Source organism: Anopheles nili, chromosome 2 (genome assembly GCF_943737925.1).
Source record: "Anopheles nili chromosome 2, idAnoNiliSN_F5_01, whole genome shotgun sequence".
Classification (NCBI taxonomy): Eukaryota; Metazoa; Arthropoda; class Insecta; order Diptera; family Culicidae; genus Anopheles; species Anopheles nili.
The window spans coordinates 23,729,653-23,748,150 of record NC_071291.1 but is presented as its reverse complement, the minus strand read 5'-3'; the positions used below and the strand labels follow the sequence as shown (position 1 = coordinate 23,748,150).

The window sequence follows — 18,498 nt, the reverse complement described above, 5'->3', positions numbered from 1 at the left end:
TCCCTTCAATTATGCTGCATCCGGCCAAGCGTGCTCGGTACCTCGGTACCAATTGTTGCCGTGCCTTTGTGGTCCAATCAAAGCCAAGGGCCAGGGCGGAATACAAATTTACGGGGCCCGCCTTGAAGGACCGAAATTGTGGCTGATTGTGCCTTTCAGTGGACTCGAGACATTGTTGCAAGTAGTCTTAATTCTCCACGACAAGAATAGACGGTATCGCGATGCACACGAGACGCTCCTTATTGGGCCTGAGAGTATGAAAATTGAGTGATAGCCAAGAAAACAGTTTTTATTACGCGCCTTGGTTTAGGGTTTTCGTTTCGTGAATCTAAAGGTAGTCTGCTCGTCCTCCTCGTCCTCCTCTTCGTCGTCGTAGATGATGCGCTTCAGGTTAACCGGTCGCCGGGATGGAGCTTTCGGTCGAAATGCATTCTTTGTGAGATCGACCGTCGGGCTGGAGTTCGATGGTTGCCCGGCTTGAGACACGTTCTCCTTCACGTCGTCGTCCTGCGGCAAGGATTCAATCGATCGATCGGTGGTTGGGTGGGTGAGCGTTTCCGAGTCGTCGCGGTTTGGCACGACTGTAGGGCGGTTGTTGAGCGTTTTCTCGGACGATGGCTCCAACGGAGGCGATGGAGGCGAAGTCGCTACATTGTTATTCGCATTCACAAACGAAGCTTCTAGGCGATCCAATTCGTCCAGATCGAACATACCATCGTCGTCGTCCTCATCGTCATCTAACAGTCCTTTCAGTGAAGCACTGAAGCCTTCGGTGGTGTTTTTAGGGAACGGTGGCTTAGGCACTGGAGAGGTCCGTTCGTTCGTATTCCGGCTGTCGGGAGTTACGCCGAAAAGTTTCCGTTGTGCTTCACACGCGAGGACAAGCTTTATCTGATTAAAGGTTACCTCCGGGGGACACATTTCCTTGATCTTCGTTAGTATGTGGGGTTCGTCCAGGCTGGTGGGTAAGCGGGATGCTATGGTGGCGTACCCACCCACTCCTAAACCCAAACGGACGAGATCGTCCTGCTGGTACGGAACGCCCGAACGAATGGCATCGCAGATATGGCTGATGACGGTGGATTCGGCGAGCTTGCGGATGGTCGCGATTTCCGACAGCGATTTGTTCTCCGCCTTCCAGAGGGACACGCTCACCGTTTTCGTGGCCGACAGCGAGCCTGCGGCAGGTGGATCGGAACGGGCGACCTCGGGCTGCGGCGATGGCAGCAGATTGAGCTTCTGCTGAATGCACACGAGAAACTCCCAGCCGAACTTTTGCAGTTTCGCATCGGAAAATCCATCCAGCTGGGCCTTTTTCATTTCCTGCAGGTTCAACGGCTTCCGCGTGGCCATCTGATGGAGGGCCGTGTTCGATGCGATCATGTACGGCATGCACTCGAACTGCATTGCCAGCTCGGAGCGTTTTTTAAGCAGCAGCTTCACTATCTCCTGCGTCAGATCCTGCGACGTTGGGATGCGCGTTTGTGACGTGAGCAAGCGGGCTTGCGAGGACTGCGCCGTTGAATCCGCGGGTTGATCAAAGAGGAAGGTAGGCTTGATGATCGTGAGCGATTTGAACATTTCCGCGGTGGGTTTCAGCAACAGTTTGCGATTGTTCGACTCGGAATCGAGCCATTTCTGTCCGGTGGGAGTGATCTGTACGTGGTAAATGGTGGCAAACTTGTTGAAGGAGTTTGGAATTTTCACTTTCTTTAGGTAGCCTTCGCGTTCGAGCAAGGCACCGAGTGCCTTCCACCACTCTTCGTCGCGTGCCTTGCCCTTCCCGTACAGGGCGTTGCTGTAATGCTTATCGTTTAGTTTTTTATTCTTCGAACCCCGCAGCAGCATGATTGGAAGGGCGAAACCGGTCCCGCCGTAAAATATCCCCAGCGCCTTCAGAAGCAACTCGGCATCGGGCGCAAAATCGTACTGCCCTTCAGCGTCGATGCCTTCGTACCGCTCGCAATCTTTTGCCACGCCACCCCTGGTGCAGTTGTCGCAGCATTTCCTTTCCCCGGACTGCTTGGGCTTCGCGCTTCGCTCCATTTTGCCCAGCGTTCCCTCGAAGTACTGTAGGATGAAATCCCGACGGCAGCTGCGGGTGTCCAGATACTCGCTCATTTTACGCGATAGCTGCTCCAGGTTGTTCTGTACCGTTCCGTAGGAGTTTGAGCGCAGAAACTCGTGCGTCTTGAAATCAGCCCGGCACCAGAACATGACGCACCGGGACGGTTGTCCGTCACGACCGGCTCGCCCGGCCTCCTGATAGTAACTCTCGAGATCCTTCGAAGCTCCGTAGTGTATGACCAGCCGCACGTCCGGCTTGTCAATGCCCATTCCGAACGCGATGGTCGCAACGATGATTTGAACGCGATCCTTTACGAAGCTCTCGTGGACGTCCCTGCGCTGCTTAAGCGAAAGCCCTGCGTGGTATGCTTCACAGGTGAACCCTTTGCAGCGCAGCAGCTCCGTTATTTCGTCCGTCTGCTTGCGAGTGAGACAGTATATGATGGCGCTTCCATCGCGGTTGGTCATCAACAGCGGCCTTATGTCTTCCAGTGGGCCCTGCGGTCCCTTTGGACGCACGATAAACTCCAGATTCGGACGGTCGAAGCCAGTGCAAAGTACCTGCGGATTAACCAGCTGCAAGCTGCGTATAATATCATCCTTTACCTTTGGTGTGGCCGTTGCCGTGACGGCGAGTATTGGCACGTTTGGGCACGCCTTACGAATCATGTTTAAGTTACGATATGCAGGACGAAAATCGTGGCCCCATTTGCTCAGACAGTGCGCTTCGTCGATGGCGATTAGTGCGAGCTGGTTCTTAACGGATCGTAACAGCTCCTGACCACTGTCGCCGGTAACAAACTCTGGAGTCAGATACACTACACGGAATGCACCCTCCTTTATTTCCGGTATCGGATTGGCACGTTGCGCCGTGCCTAGTAGGCAGGCGGGAATGTTGTACAGATTCAGCGACAACACCTGGTCCTCCATTAAGCTGATCAACGGCGAAACGACGAATGAGAGGCGTTCTAGGAAGACCGATGGGAATTGGTACGTGAGCGACTTGCCGTACCCGGTGGCCATGATTACGCAGTTATCCCGTCGTTCGTCGATGATGGAACGAATAATACGCCATTGCATAGGACGGAAGGACGAATGTCCGAATCGATCGGACAGCACCACCAAATGCTCCGGGCCTGGTTCATCCACTGATGCTCCTTCTTCCACGTCGGACCATTCCGGCCATTCTTCTTTTCCCGACATATCGTGTGATGGAACCGCTAGGAAATTACCGGTGCTTCTTTAGTTCAATAGTTTCGTTTCGAGTACACCTTTCACATTGTACGGAGTTCGCGGATACAAATGCCAAACATTCGAAAACGTAAACAATAGGCAGTGCTGCCAGAAGCACTTATTGCCGATGGGCTGCAATTCGATGGTTTTAGATAATTTGAAAAATAACATGTAATCGCATTGGGTTTGATTTGTTCACGAAACAAACTCTTCAAATTATTTAATGTTAGTTTACTCAGTTCTTAAAATATGTAAAGATCATCTCCAATATTTTATTTATTGATTCGAATAATGGTGTTTATAAAGATCTGTAATCAATTTAAAATGCTAGTGTATTATTGCAAATTCCTGCTGAAACAGCATTATCACAAATGGTTTGTTTTGATTCCCTCGTCGGTATTACACAACTCTCTCGTACATAAAAATTATCGGACAAACGATTGCAACACTAGTTCCGTTTGAGATGACTAATCTTATCCGTTCTGCGGCTTGTGTGTTTTTTTTTAAAGATGCAGTCTGCCAATTTCTCTCTCTTCTATTCGCTCCTTCAGCAGAGGATTGCAAAATCCAAGAAATGTTTTAGATTATGCGTTGCACTTGTGCAGCCACTCATGGTGCTGATATGTCTGTGGTGGTTGCAAAACGGGGCGAAATTTTCCGTTCAGCGTTGTTGTTAACGAAGCTAGCCTTCTTATCTGGATCGGCTGCCATGTAATCTTCCACGGTAACGTAATGAGGACCACCGTAAAAGTCAAGTACCGCGATTTGGGTGATGTCTAGCTTGCAGAGGAAAAAGTTATGACCATCAGCTGAAACGAGAAAATGATAGAAATAATGAAGTGCGGGGGATTAACGTGCGAATTCACTGTGTACACTTACTATCAATCCATTTTTTCGCAGCCGGATGCCGGCTAAACATGGCCGTGGATCCAAATTTATATTCATCAGTGTCGGATTCTAATTTGACGGCCTTTCCAGAAATCATGATTCGTGCACAGGTCGGTTCCATCGGATCGATTCCATTTTTCGAGCAGTACAAGTCTTGGTCTAATGTAAGCATTATCGTCAAGCGATTGTCCTTTGACAAATCTTGCGCTGTGTAGTCCAGCATGGTTAGGAAGAAATAGAGCACGCCGCTTGATTTCTCGCCCCGCGCACTGTCCGCCACAGAAATGATGTTAACCATCGGGAACCCCTTGATGGCGGCCACCGTCGACAGGGATCCCATCGAAACCCATTCTAAGCAATGAAGTGAAGGAAAAACGTGCGTAAAGCATAGCGCAGAAACATAATTTTCGAAAGTTAGCGATGGCTTACCCGCCTTGTGTACCAAATAGCGAGCCATTTTGGCGTACTCCGTATGTGAAGGAGGATTGTCGAAGTTATCCTCGAATATTTCAACTAGTGATCCTCTGGAAAAATTATTCAAGCACGCCAGTGAGGATAGCAGAACGGCCACGATCAGAATGTACAAGATGACCCATCGTTTGGTGCCAGTGTTAACCACCGTAGGTTCACTGAACTTTTTGTATGAAACCGCCGGAACCGTCATGTTGCCGTATATTCTGCAAAACGATCAGCTTCTTACCTAAAAAGAAACAAACGAAAGAAGCGACGTTTCAGCCAATCCATAACGCCCCTTTCAACGGTGACTCAGAGTGGGGCAGCATGAACGAGGATTTCTTTGTTGTGAATTATCAACCAAAAACGCAGATATCCACGAATGATAACATTTTGTTATGCACTTTCATGCTTCGTTTTATCTAATGTTGCTATTTGCACGATCGCGAAGGTCACCAATTTATGTGTTTGAAAGCGATGCGGAGTTAAGAACTGATACGCCACATTAAAAAATCGTCGAATGCTTTCTGCGAACGAACCTTATCTGACAACAACTTTCCACTAGTCATCCAGCGATCCCGGGAGCGGATGAGTAAATAGAATATTTGCAAATTTACTGCTTGATTTTAAAGTAACAAAGACCTGTGGATCAGCTTGAAAAATAAGTGTTGATAAACAAGTCCAACAACAATTGTGCGCGTTTGTTTTCTCTTTCTCTCTCTGGCACAGTGATTTCATCATGTTTACAGTCGAGCATCTCTTTCTCGCATAGGCAGAGATGCTGAAGCATTTTTATGCACTGCACTGTACGCGTCTACTTTAACTAGTTGAGTTCTTCCGCATTAGTTGAATTGGGTATCATTTTAAAATTGATAAAAAACGTACTCTTTCAGTTATTACAAATTACTCTATGAATTGTTCTAAGCTGAGTGCAAAACACGCAATGCACGAACACAGTTTATTGGTTGAAAACTTTTTGAGTACAATTACAGTACAATTTAAATAAACTATAAATAAATGGATTTATTCTTTACTCACGATGGGTATGGTTTGAGTGTGTTTTTTTCCACATATTTAGGAAGGATTCAAAACTAAATGCGAAATAAATTGCGTGATTTGACCCATGCCTATAAATTCCCACACAACTTAATACAGGTTTCCAGTAACGGAATACGAAAGTATAAGGTAATGCGATTAACTAGAAAGCGACTTCACAATGTGCTAGAAGCAGAATAAATTAGAATAAAGTAATTATTAAACGTTATCAGCTTATCATCGATATGACAAACGCATTACATTATTCAATGCATTACAATAATCATTTCAGAACTCTTTTCAGAATAAATATTTTCATAGAAAATTGGTTTTATTCATGACGAACAAGACCCCAAAATATCAGAAAAGAATTCTATTCTTGTTCTATTCAACAGTCATTATCCATCTATTATGCAATATGTATTCTGTAACACGATACTCCAAAAGGTGAAAGTAAACAAAAAAAAGAGAAGCATTCTTTTCCTGTTCAAATTGCCTTGCAACCACGAGAAGACTATCGAGTCCGTGAAGCGGAATGGCAAACCGGAACTACTCAGCACCAGTATGCACACTCACAGGATTGTTTCAATTTGTTCGGACTTCTGTCAGCCATATATCGGCTGTGTTTGATCAGTCGAATTCCCGAAGTCGAGAACCTGGAGTAACGAATCCGGATATCCGTCCGGTTTTCATTACCCCCTTTTTCCGGTTGCGATGGGCGGAAGTCGCCAACCGACAAAATTCGTCCCGATGTGGCGCTCGCACGATGTAAGAATGTCCCTTCAGCAATGTTCATTTGTGTTTGCTCTGCCTTTTGCCAACCGGACCGCATGTTACGTGCGAGGGTGAATCGGTAAAAATTGAACGTTTAGAGCGCGCGACTGACCAAGGGACGGAGTGGCCGCGGCCACCGATGATGATCGTTGTACGGGCACTGAATACGACCGGCTCAGACGGTGGATAGGATTTCAATTTTCAATTTGCTTGAGTGCGCCACAGTTTTGTGCAGTTTCGGAGCAGAAGTGCAACATTCGCACGGAACCACGATCCACGGCGAAAAGTTTGCCCATAATTGGGATAGTAAAACTTTAGTTTTCCAATCGATTGAAATCGAAGCGCGGAAATGGTCAATCGAAAAGAGTAGCGGGAGTGAAGGTTTTTTTTTGCTGTTCACTCATCCTCCATAAGGAAACTAGGGTAATGTGCGGATGTCGTTTTATCTGTTTTGGGAATATGTTTTTTTTTTAGTGTGGATTCGAAGAAAATGGGTTCATTCATGGTTTTTGAAAAACATGCCAGCCGGTTGCTCAAAAGCAAGGTATGAAATTTAAAATACATTCTCATGAAGTTCATGGTCATCCTTTGTAATCAACGATGCACGAAGATGGAGGTATCGATTTATTTGATTTTCTGCCTCCAATGAGAATGTACGGTTGGGATGCGCTTTTGGAACATGCTTCAAATATTACGGAGCTTCTCAACCTGAAGAGCAGCTTGTTGTATGTGTGCATGCTTACAGTTGAGTCATGGTCGATTAGCCAAATTCTCGTTCGCTGGATCACTGGATCTAGGAAAGATGTAAAATCAAATAAACGAGTGCGCCCAAACATGAAATGGCATGTGCTATTGATTTGTAGCTTTCTAATCAACGATGCATTTCCTTTTCATAGATGCCATCTTCATCGTACGGTTAGCTCGTGACGTTGCAAGAGATTCCTGAAAATTATTCTTACGAATATCCATTGATGACCTGTTGTCATCCACGGAACATCGTTATTCACTAGCTTTCAGGTCATCGAATGACCAGAAAGCGGTTGAATAAATGCAAATAAAAACAGTATACATCCAGTTTGGGCCCATCCTCGATTGCAAATTCTTCCTGGAACGGAGGAAAATGTTCAGAGTTTCCAATTGGCAGCGATACAATGTCGTTTCAACACCTACCGAAAATACCGAAATAAAAACCCATTATGAATGTTGTTTATCAACACCATTACGTCCGGACCGTAAAAATGCACCAAAGTATCGATGAAAACCGGTTCGATAGCTTTCTCACACCTTGATCGAACGACGAGTATGGGGATGCAATCACAAGCCAACAAGTAATAAATTTCAACCAGCAAAAATGTATTTCCATACGATCGTAGGACGCACCGGGAGAAAGAGAGAGAAAAAAAAGGGATTAAGAAAATGCTTCCGGTAAGCTGCCGGCGCATGGCATGAGGAAAACAAACGCGAAAGCTAGCCCTACCTAGGGTTTCCTGCAGCAGCAGCAGCACCAGAAGAATCATCATCCCGTGCCAGCGGCTCGACAGAGGTCGACCATAAATTGTCCCGAATCCGTTGGAGCCAGGACGACCGTGGCGTTAGCCCTTGGAGCAAGCGTCAACGTTGCGCGCTGAAAGAGGGCTGATTGTTGGGCAACGGGCCGAACGTTGCGGTGTGCCCCCGTCGTGCTGCAAAAGATAGAGTGAAGGTAATTATGCATAAATTTTTAGCATATTTCATCGTCACCCAAACCGAGCACACCTTTCGCGTGATGGCTGGGATGAGTACACGGTTCGGTTCCTGATAGCGATGGTCATACGACGCCGCGATTCAACACTAGCAAAGGGGCTGTGTGAAAGGCAGCACCACGGTCTGGCTGGCGCTTGAATGGCTTTATCGTTGGGCCAAGCTTTTCTCGCTTGTGGAATTCATTAGGCCGCGAGAGGATGCGTTTCTTTTTTGTTCGTTGCTACCCCGTTCTAGTGGCGCTAGTGTTGGTCGGGTCGCGAATAAAGCGTGCGTCGGTTTGGGGTGTTTTTTGGTCTAGCACAAAGAAAACGGCGGAAAATCCCTCTCCCGGGAACGGTTAGCCATACGCGCTTTCCGTGGGCGAAGTGCACGCGCAGAGAACGGATAAGATGAATGGGTTAATTGCAACAATTATGTCGCCTCGGTGGATAGCGCTGAATGGGTCCGAGGAGACACGAGTGCGTGCCTGAATATCGCGCGCTATTGAATTAATGATTTATGGCATCGTGGCATCGTGGGAGGAGATTGGATTGAATGCACGTTTGCGTGGGCCGTCGATTGTTCTGTTGAAAACTGCAGGACTGCAGCAAACTTTCAACAAACGGAAACTTACGTGAACTTTTTTTTTGTTCTCACTAAAAGGCGTGGGTCTTAACGTGTACTCATTTAAAAACAGGAATACTGAAGTGTTCGCTTGAAAAATGAAACCAAACGTGAGTAACAGCGACTGGTCCTATTACAAACATAGTTTTACCAATACTTAATAGGACGCTTAGTCCTGTATTAATAGTATTTACATTTTAAAATTGTTTCCATAATGCTATAGATTACCCCATCAAAACCCACTGTAATTTCAAAAATGTAAAAAAAAACTTAAACAAAATATTGTATGACTACAAATGTAGATCAATTGTATGTTTTTATATACATACCTCATAATTTTTCTTATGTAAATATGTTCAATATTTCACTAACGAGAAACCTCATCCATCGATTAGCTTCTAATATTTTCATCAAATATTTTTATTCATCTTAAGGTGCGAAATAAAAGTGATTCGTTCATGTTAACTATTCGTTGAATCTGTGATGGAGGCGCCTGGTACTTCATGTAAAACTTGGGATGGGATCGTATTACCGGTGTTTTCTATGGAATCCACTTAGACACCTAGACCTAGAGATCTCACACTCGACTCATGCGATGCGATGCGATGAAGGACTTCATAGCTCTCTTCATATGCTCACGTGTTTCGTGGCATCTTTTTAAATAAATTAAGCCTTTTCACTCAAAGCTCATCTTTCACTGTGACGGTATAAATGAGCGCATGGGTGAAAGTGTTGCAAAGCTGTACAAATTAATCAAACGAACATTTAGGCAACAGAAAAAAAATCAACTATCAGAAATAGCACTGCTGTAGAGAAACGAGTGCCACTCGCAAAGGAATCAAGATGGTAAGCTTCTTTTGAATACAATGAAAAATGAATAACTTCTGCAATCATAGCAGCGCGGCGGAGATGTTTTTTTTACAGTTATGAGTTTTCGTTCTTCTTTTTCAGTGTCGTGGGTGCAACGGTGCCACGACAGCGGAACTGGACTCTCGTTGGAAAACCCAACGCTAGGTGCTGTAATAGTTGGCAGAGTAATAAATAAATTAGCACCGAAAGCGCAGCGGGCAAAGTGTGATCATTCATTGCATTCATTCATGAAGTGGTAAGGTTTCTGAGGAAGCAGCTAAGTCGGAGCGTAAAGCCGCACTTAATTATGGCACCTGAAGCATGAGCCTCCCCGGCATGGTGATGAAGGATGCCACTGCTCGAGAGAGCCAATGTAAACGGATGGATGGAGGGAATGATTCGTCTCCTTAATGTTGGCCCTTAATTCGAAGTTAATTGCTGGACTTTCAACTCACAGCCTGGCAATGGTGCCTTCTGCTGTAACGGAATACGGTTGGAACTCGTCCTGCAAGGCTCCTTTGTCGAGGCCGTATGGTCGAATGTCGCTCTCGCTTGACGCTCACACTCGATGCTTGGTATTCGTTGATTGATTCACGGATGTTGATGGTTACCTTGAAATCGGTTCCATCAGACGGATACCACAAAATCATTTCGCCGAATTACGTCAACCACAACGGGGAATCTGTCAGTTCCGTTTTTGTATAGTAATGATGGTGTAGGTAATGATGGTTAGGAGAATGCCATGAATATTTACCCGTGGCGCCAAATGGCTTCGATCAAATCACATTATCAGTGGGATTTTTTTTTCTCACATTAGTATTCGTTAAAATATGTCATTCGAATCTTTCCTGAAAGCATGCTTTAATGACCAAGCACGCGACCTACGAAAGCCATACAGTTTGAATGCGTCAATATTCACATTTCGTTTCCCTTACTGACGCCTATGCGGTCAGATGCGATCAATAAGATAAACGGTATGCCTCGGTGGAATAGTGGCCCGCGGTGTTGGCGGAGCTAGTTTTGTCCCACTAGGTGTCCCAAACGCCCACCTGCCCTTCATTACGTCAAACAAAAAGCTTGTCCACGTGCGCAAGATGGCGAAATAAAAAAGCTTCTCCCGTGTTGAACCCACGTCAACACCGTGAACATGTTTCGCGTCAAAAAAAACAGCGGCCTAACGGCGACCAGTGGCGAGGAAGTTAGGTGGCCATTTTGTAGACTTTGTGTGTGTGTGCTCCTGTGTGTGTGCATTCAAAAACGGCGCGGAACACAATCCGTCAGTCTTGCAAACGCACGGGGCAAACTGGCACGGGGCAATGGAACGCGTGCGTTCACCGTCCGTCCCGGTTCACCTGTGCGGCCGTTTGCCGGTTGTTGACATGGTTTTGACAAAGTTTTGCATATTTTACGGCATCGTTCCTGGTGCCAACTGTATGTGGGCACGTGGGTGTGTGTGTGTGTGTGTATGTGTGCTGCTGCTGCCGCTGCTTTTTGCTTGCCATTTGTAGTGCGTTCCGAGAAGTCACTCCGATTCGGGATGGAAAATCAGCTCTCTGAACCGGAAAACGTAAACCACGGGCAAACTTCTCCTGCAGCCAGGAGCCTCTGTCTTGTGGCGAGAGGCCCGTGTGCCGGGCGTCTGCAGGCCACAAACTGAAACGTTCGATTGTAGGCGAAATTCTGAAACGGAGAATGTAGGCGTTAGGTCGAGTAGTGGCGACCAGCTGTTCGTATGTGGTGGATGTGGTACGCCCGACATGAAAGTAATAATTTTGAAGCAAGCGAGCAACTTTCAATCGTGATAACTGACACAAAGCAGGTGTGCAGCTGGATTCCTTCGGTTGTGAGCGCTCGGAACAAGCGCGACCAATGCAACCGAATGAAAGCATCTCAGATTGCAGCATTGAGTTACGTCCTGTCGAGTTCCAAAATAAATTTCAAATCTTGGCAGGGCTTTTGCGCCCGTACTCATGAGCAGAGCAGGCCACATAGCTGATCTGCCAGCAATATGATTTTAATTGCCTTCAAGCCATCCAGCAAAGGATGGTGTACCAGAAATATTACTGCCTGCCTGCCAGCTTCGGTTTCCATTTGCGTCGAGTTTAAAGCCACATTAAAACAAACACGGAGCTTCAACGCACCTGCCAATGCTAACGTTTGCCATAGGATCATTTCAGGAACACATGATAGATTCGAATCGAATTGCTCGTACCAACTCGCCATGTGGCCCTTTATCCCACTCCCTTGGCTGTGTTTGTGTGAGTGCTTTATTCTTTTTTTTTTAACTTTCGTCGCAATTCTTTTATGGTAAAAGTTTTCCAATTAAACCACATTGATCCTGCGGTGGTTGCTTGTTTTTCCTTGCCTGGGACGCTTGTTTGTTTGGTCACTGGTTCGCGGTGAAGTACGGTGGCGATGGGATTTGCACATGACAAACTGGTGACTTCCGACTGGCAGCAGGAGAGCTTAGATCTGGGGAATGCTGGTGCTCTCTTGGCCAGGCGATGGCGGGCTGAACATAAATCGGTGGCGAGATATCGGTCGGGTAGTTTTGCAAAGTGCTATAATACCGCTTGTCTGCAGTACGAATGCGATGGTTGGGAAAACTGGACAGCATGAAGTGCATCCATTCTATGATTACGACACGTGTTCTTCATTCGCTTAAGATGAATGGCCGCCGAATGAAAAATAAACAAGAGCGGTTCAACGGGAGAATGCGACAATCCAGTACAGTTTAAAGTAATCTTTCTAATCAAAAGCTACCTATTTGATATTGATCTTTCATCGTATGCACTCTTCAACAGCAGTGGTTTGTAAATGATTTGTGTACCCCGGGGGGCACAGAGCAAAAAAAGGATCAACCACCCCCTCCAGTAGGTCCCCAATATTGGGGATAGATCAACTACCCCACGAGACCCAAACGGTACACATTTGGACACTCCACCGAACCCGTGTGGCCGTGTGGGTTGGATGGATTGTTTGGATTATCCATTTTCACCGAACAAGGCCTTTGCCACCCCCCTCCCCCGGGTGGTGCATCTCACGAGCAGACAGATACAAACGACCAGGTGTGGCATAATCAAAGCACAAACAATAGAACGTCACATGCGCCGGGTAACGTGGAACGTGGCACCGTGGGACAACGAAGCGAAAAGTTCTAAGGTATACCGGCATACGAATGTGCTCGAATTTGCATTCACATTCCGTGCGAGGACAAACCTAGGACGAGGACGAGGACAACGCGGGCCACGAGATGTCTCACCGGCGGTCACGGAATTTGAACTGCTGCACCACCATCCGAAACCGTACCCGGTCGGTGTCTCAAGTTCACCGTGGAAAACCTACTCCCGAGGAAATCGAATGCGCTCGGTCGAGATTTAGCCCATTCCACCTGTGCTACCAGTGTTTCCCGGCGTCCCACTTACGGTGTGTGTGTGTGTGTGTCTCCGCGCGCACGACGGAAGCAACAGCGGGATCGTGATGGCTGTTCGGCCTTCGGCCCGGTAGCATGGTGGGTGGTCTGTTTTTCGCGCACGAGCTTGTTCGCAGTCGAACAAAACGGCAACATGCTGTAGACATTGTGTTCGCTTTCGCTGGTTCCCTGGTGGGGTTGTTTGTTTGTGTGATTTTTTTTTTGGGCGATTTTTCTTACGCGATACCGACGGCTAGCGTGTCCTAGGGAGCTGCGTGTTTTACCTATTCACCTGTGCTTGCCCGCACCGGTGTGAGTCTGCTGGAGGCGTCCATATTGCATATGCTCGAGCTAAACGTGTGCTCGCTCTGGAGCCGCCGGTCGGCTGTCGATGATTCGCTGGTAGGCCGAACGCAGGCGAACGTGCGCTGCTGTTGCGCGTTGATGATGATACATCGCTGCATGGCCCATTCCTGCAATGTCCTGTCGCACGTGCTGGAGGGTGTTTGTCACAGGACGCGTTTTGCGGAGGAGAACGTGTAGCGAGCGAATTTGTCAGCTTCCCGGAGGGGAACCACTGGAAGGCTAGAGCTGTGAGCCGAACTCGTATGCCAATTGCCAGGGCTCGGCAAAGGGGATGAATCGTTTTCCCCTTGATTTTAAAAACGGCGGCTGGTTGTTGCGCGAGCAAACATTCATTCTTATTACAGTGATTCAACGAATGAACCCAGGGACGGTTCATTCGGGACATGTGAGATAGGACTGTTTCGTACATTTTTGGGTGGAAATTTAAAATTTGAAAAATAAGTTTCAGTTTCGTTTACGGTCGTAAGATATGAAACGTAGAAAGCTTTTGATAATTTCAATCGATCTTTTATTTATTGTAACGGATTGTAGTATGCGTAGTTTTGAACGAATTTCCGATTTTTTACGAAGCAATTTTTTTCTTTGTAAAACACAAAAAAGAATTCAATACATGTAGTATACCCTGTAAAAATCACTAAAAATGCACATTTCATAAGTATTCTGCTACTTATCAGGCACTACAGCCGTTAAACGATATTGGCCTGCTCTTTGATAAGTCGGAACTACACGTGGTCGCCGTCTGCTAGGTGTTAGTTCTTTGCTTTTTTTTTGACGCATCCATGACATTACTCCATCCATCTACATCCATGTCCAGTTTGGGTCTACCACATTTCAACGTAAAAATTACTTCACGTGCATCCGGTCATCCGGTGCCATTATAATGACTTGCCCAACTACCGGAGTCTTTCGAGTCATATTCGCTGCAGCAGTGAAGATATTGTACAGCTCATGGAGCTCGTCATTGTGGTAGTCATTGGTTTCTCTTTTATCTTTCCGCACATGCGGTAGCATACATCCTTCTGACCATCTTCCTTTCGGATGCAGTTTTCTCAGCTTTGGACCTAGGGATATGAGTATTTTGCTTCAATAAACTTTTGTCTATAACATAATGCATGTAAAAACATTTGAATATTATAGCACGCATCTTTATGTGATGCTTTTCCACTGCCAACTTTTTCAAAAGCTAGAGTTTGCTAGTTGAGCTTACGATTTTCTCCGATTAAAGATTGTTGAAAAGCATGGGGTTGCGCCATCTACAAAAAAGTATCAAGGAACTTTCAGCTTTCTATTTACGTTAATTTTTCTTGTTCCCGACAGAGGAAGCTTATAGTGCATCAAATTGTCCTTGTATCTATGCTGGACAAACTTTTCGCAGTAGTGAGCTTTCATTAAAAGCTTCCGTTTGGTGGCTGAAAAGTGTTCATACAAATCCAAAGGATATTTTAAGGATATGCTGAAATATTTCATGAAATTTTTCTCATTCGCTAAAACAGTGATACTTGAAAAAAAAGTGCACAAGGTTAACAGAAGAGAAAAATAAGCTCATATTTAAAAAAACACCATTAGTTAGACTTTTTTATTGACTCGTCATTACATTGCACAATATTGCACTTTCGAGGTGCTGCTGGAGCACCCTCTGTTCGTCCATTCAATTAGTGTCGGCTAGCATCCACCTATTGTTGGCCCAGTTACAAGCATTTGCGATTCGCTCTTTCGTCATCGGTTTCGTATCTTTCGCGGAAATTAGTTAGGCTCAGAGTCCCACTCAGCATTTGCTATTTTGCTGGCAAACATCAACACGACCACTACTCATCGTTCGGCGCTGCTGATCTATCCTTAAACTAGCTATATACACGGTTGGAATCAGGCCGTTTGCTGACCGGCAACACGCCAGTCTACGGGGAAAATGTATATATATATATTAATATGCCTATACGGTTCATCTGTACACGATCGGAAACTGGTTCTAACGGGTGAATGGTATTAACTCTACAACACTTGCATTTTCCTAGCCGTGTGTTCGTTCGCCAGTTTGGTCTGGTTAACGGCGGACTGATGAGCTGGCGCTGTATCTTAAGCCCAGACGCTACCCAGAAGCGCAGGCATACACGCATCAGTATGTACATCGAAAACAAAGGAAGCATCTGTCCTCGCTGTTAAGGAAGCTGTTGCCTCCAGGTTGAACAATTTACTCTAGATGGATATGTACACAATTTAGCTACGAATAGGCATCGGGTCGCGAAAGCGACTGCACGATCCTTAAAGCATCGATACATCGATGGTCGAAATTTTCAATTTAACTAGCATGAGCTACTGTCGCTTTGTATAGCGGTACTTACACCACCTGTACACACTTTGCACCTGGTTGTTTTTTTTGTTAGATAAACAGGTGGATTTTCTGCCTCATTGTCGTTTACCGTGATCAGCAACATTTCGACGCTTCACTAACAGCAATAAATGCGACATTCGATACGGTGATACGTTTACAATTTCAACTCAGCGCTGGATTTTCGCGTTTTCGGCGAGAGTACGGCTTTTGTCCGTTGGGATGCGTTTTTGCTACACATTTGCGCACCGCATCAGTCTCAGGGATGTGGGAAATGGACCTCAGGAGTCTGCTTGCGCGATATGGTCTATGTTTCTTTTTGATCGTTTTTTTTCTTCCGCTTTCATGATATAGTGGTGCTGGATATGTTAGAGGGTTGGTTGTGGGGACGCGCTTACGCTTTTCATTTTTGTCTAATTGTAACCGTGTCTCTTTTAATTTTTCTTCCAAAAAACTTCGCTACGATAACCGAAGCGCGCTGCTGATGAGCGACCTAACGGAAACAGGACACGTTCGTTTCGCTAAGAAAACGCTAAGGTAACAGTTTAGCTAAGTATCGGAATTATGATTAAAAGAAAAAGGAAAACTGACACGCGCTACCGCGTAAAGCATTCGCGATCCGTTACCATCCTGCTGAAACTATGGTTTAGCACCAGCAAAGAGAGACTATTAATTGCTCTTTTAAACTGGCACACACTTAAACGCACATTGCTCCGCTACGTTCCTACGTTCCTCAAACATCTAACGACTCCTTGCTCTTCGTCTGCAATGGGTTGGTTTTCTTTTGTCTCGTTTGCTTAATGGAAGACTGTCTCTTTACTCTTCGCTTCGTGTACTAGTTTTGGGGGATTAAAACCACCGCACAAAATCCACCCTGGCTCTGGTCGTTGAGTATGGGAGACGAAAAACACACACCCACCCACCCACCCACATTATCCTTCGACATCCCACTCTCGCTTTTCCCAACGCGCTCGAACCTCCCGGTCCACATCCTGCCAGGCGGTTTTCGTATTCCATCTCATCTCACCCTTATAACGAGCTCATTCGCCAGGTAACGCGTCGGTTTCCTAGGCAACGCGCTCGTGGCTCACCATGACGGTTGGTTCGTTTGTGCTTGTGCGCCTGTACAGCAGACCATCCGGTTAATCTAGCAGGCCGAAACCGGCCACAAGAGATTGCGCAAGCTATCCGCCGTCACTCGCGGGATAACGCTGTTCTCTAATCTCGATGCTAAGCCACCTGCCGTCCGTCCCGTCCGTGCCGATAACAAGCACCACCAAGCCTCTGAAGTCGACGCTTCTGGTCAACCCGCCTTTGATCGAAGCCGTCGAAAGGACCCTCAAGGGAGCGCAAGTGCGCCGTTTACACGCAACTCTCCGGCCCGGGAAGCGTGTCCGTGATGATGTGCTGGCGGTTGCGTGCCTTCGTAAGTGTCGCACCCACGGTCGTCCCGGACGAGGGCGATGGTGCGCTGCTGAAGTCGAGCAGATCCGCCACGAACTCGGAACCCGAGTACCGGAACTCGGGGTTGCCACCGGCCGTTGCCGCCTGTTTCAAGTTGCCGCTGCTGCTTCGACCGCTGTTGCTGCGATACTCGAAACCGGCCGCATTTCCCGCAACACCGGACTCGCCGATTGCCGGCTGCTGCAGTTCACCGGACAGACCTCCCAGCGGAGGACTCTTGTACGCGTACGGATCCACCAGCGGCGGTGGATTGTGGTTGTACTGCAGCGTGTGCTGGTAGTTCGTGTACGGCTTCTCGTACTCCACCAGATCACCCGAGTACTTGCTGGTACCGCTCAATGGCTGCTGCTGTTGCTGTTGCTGCTGCTGCAGAAGGCAGTAGCTGTTTGCGGACGCGTCGGTTCGCTTGAGCGTGCTCTGCCGGCTGGAAGGTGTTGATTTTTGGGGATCGTAGCCCTGCGTGGCGTAAATGGCACCGGACGGTGGTCCCCGGATGCCAACCGGAGAGCCACCCAGCTTCGGGGCGATGTCCTTAATCGACTGCACGCTGGCTGAGCCCGTCTTCTGTGCGCTCAGAATGTCCGGTTGCTTCTCGACGCCCTGCTTGAGCGTGTAAGCGACGACGTACTTCTGCTGGCCCATGCCCATCTCGAGCGGTGTCGTCACGGTGATATCCATACCTGCGAGCAGCGTGTGGAAGAAGGTTGAGAACTGGTCTAGGACGACGGTTGTTTCACGAGTACGCATCCGAGGACGCACTTACCGAGGTGTTTTTCCTTGCCATCACACAACCCACCACCGTGGCCATCGCGTTTCCGGCGGATGGCAAGCACGACGACCAGCAGGACGGCAATGCCGATCGTGAAAAGCGCCCCGGTGAGCAGGGCCGCGAACGGTAGAATGGCGAAGCCCTCCGTTCCGTCTGGAAAGAGAGAGAGAGAGAGAAATAACGCGTGGGTAACGGAGGATCGATTAGCGGGTGGAGCTGGATTTTCAACTGGGTGTTAGAAATTGGGATGTCCTTTTGTCGCAATTGCCAGAAGTACTACGAACCACAGCTGTAGTTGGAGTGAGGAAAACAATTTCAGTACAAATTATGAACATGCCTCAACGAACACTCGATTATTTGTGGTCTGGATCGGGGTTCTTTTCGTCATAAAAGTTTTTTTCTCTTAACAATTTGTGACAGGTACATTTGATTGTTTGAAAGAAATTCGAAATTGTAAAACGCAGCATTAACGTTTATTTTTTGGCGGAACCTTTAGAAAATGAGCTGCAGGAGTCA

General features: G+C 47.0%; 3 protein-coding genes across 3 annotated transcripts in view; all 3 read right to left on the bottom strand.

Annotated features, from left to right (window-relative positions):
• Positions 1 to 306: 306 nt before the first annotated feature.
• On the bottom strand, positions 307 to 3,293 carry LOC128719997 (bifunctional 3'-5' exonuclease/ATP-dependent helicase WRN-like). The gene has a single exon (XM_053813646.1). It carries the CDS (start codon positions 3,268 to 3,270, stop codon positions 307 to 309), a length of 2,964 nt encoding a protein of 987 aa, XP_053669621.1. The 5' UTR covers positions 3,271 to 3,293.
• Positions 3,288 to 5,298, bottom strand: LOC128722080 (protein CREG1). The gene is made up of 4 exons (XM_053815902.1): positions 5,181 to 5,298; positions 4,618 to 4,888; positions 4,180 to 4,539; positions 3,288 to 4,109 (listed from the first exon to the last, which is right to left on the bottom strand). The coding sequence occupies exons 2-4, from the start codon at positions 4,850 to 4,852 to the stop codon at positions 3,910 to 3,912; spliced, it is 795 nt and encodes a 264-aa protein (XP_053671877.1). The 5' UTR covers positions 4,853 to 4,888; positions 5,181 to 5,298; the 3' UTR covers positions 3,288 to 3,909.
• An 11,813-nt stretch (positions 5,299 to 17,111) lies between these two features.
• LOC128732301 (uncharacterized) overlaps positions 17,112 to 18,498 on the bottom strand; it is an 81,808-nt gene continuing 80,421 nt past the window's right edge. The window contains exons 16-17 of the mRNA XM_053813635.1: positions 17,977 to 18,135; positions 17,112 to 17,893 (exon numbers count right to left, since the gene is read on the bottom strand). Of these exons, the coding sequence (XP_053669610.1) occupies positions 17,112 to 17,893; positions 17,977 to 18,135 (941 nt within the window). The remainder of the gene's footprint in view (positions 17,894 to 17,976; positions 18,136 to 18,498) is intronic.

What these genes read in the sequence shown, in the direction of transcription:
- LOC128719997 (XM_053813646.1), bottom strand. Translation starts at nt 3,270, where the DNA reads ATGTCGGGAAAAGAAGAATGGCCGGAATGGTCCGACGTGGAAGAAGGA.
- LOC128722080 (XM_053815902.1), bottom strand. Translation starts at nt 4,852, where the DNA reads ATGACGGTTCCGGCGGTTTCATACAAAAAGTTCAGTGAACCTACGGTG. An exon ending in CTATTTGGTACACAAGGCGG is followed by an intron (nt 4,540 to 4,617) that starts GTAAGCCATCGC and finishes TTCATTGCTTAG; the next exon opens with AATGGGTTTCGATGGGATCC. An exon ending in TGCGAAAAAATGGATTGATA is followed by an intron (nt 4,110 to 4,179) that starts GTAAGTGTACAC and finishes TTCTCGTTTCAG; the next exon opens with CTGATGGTCATAACTTTTTC.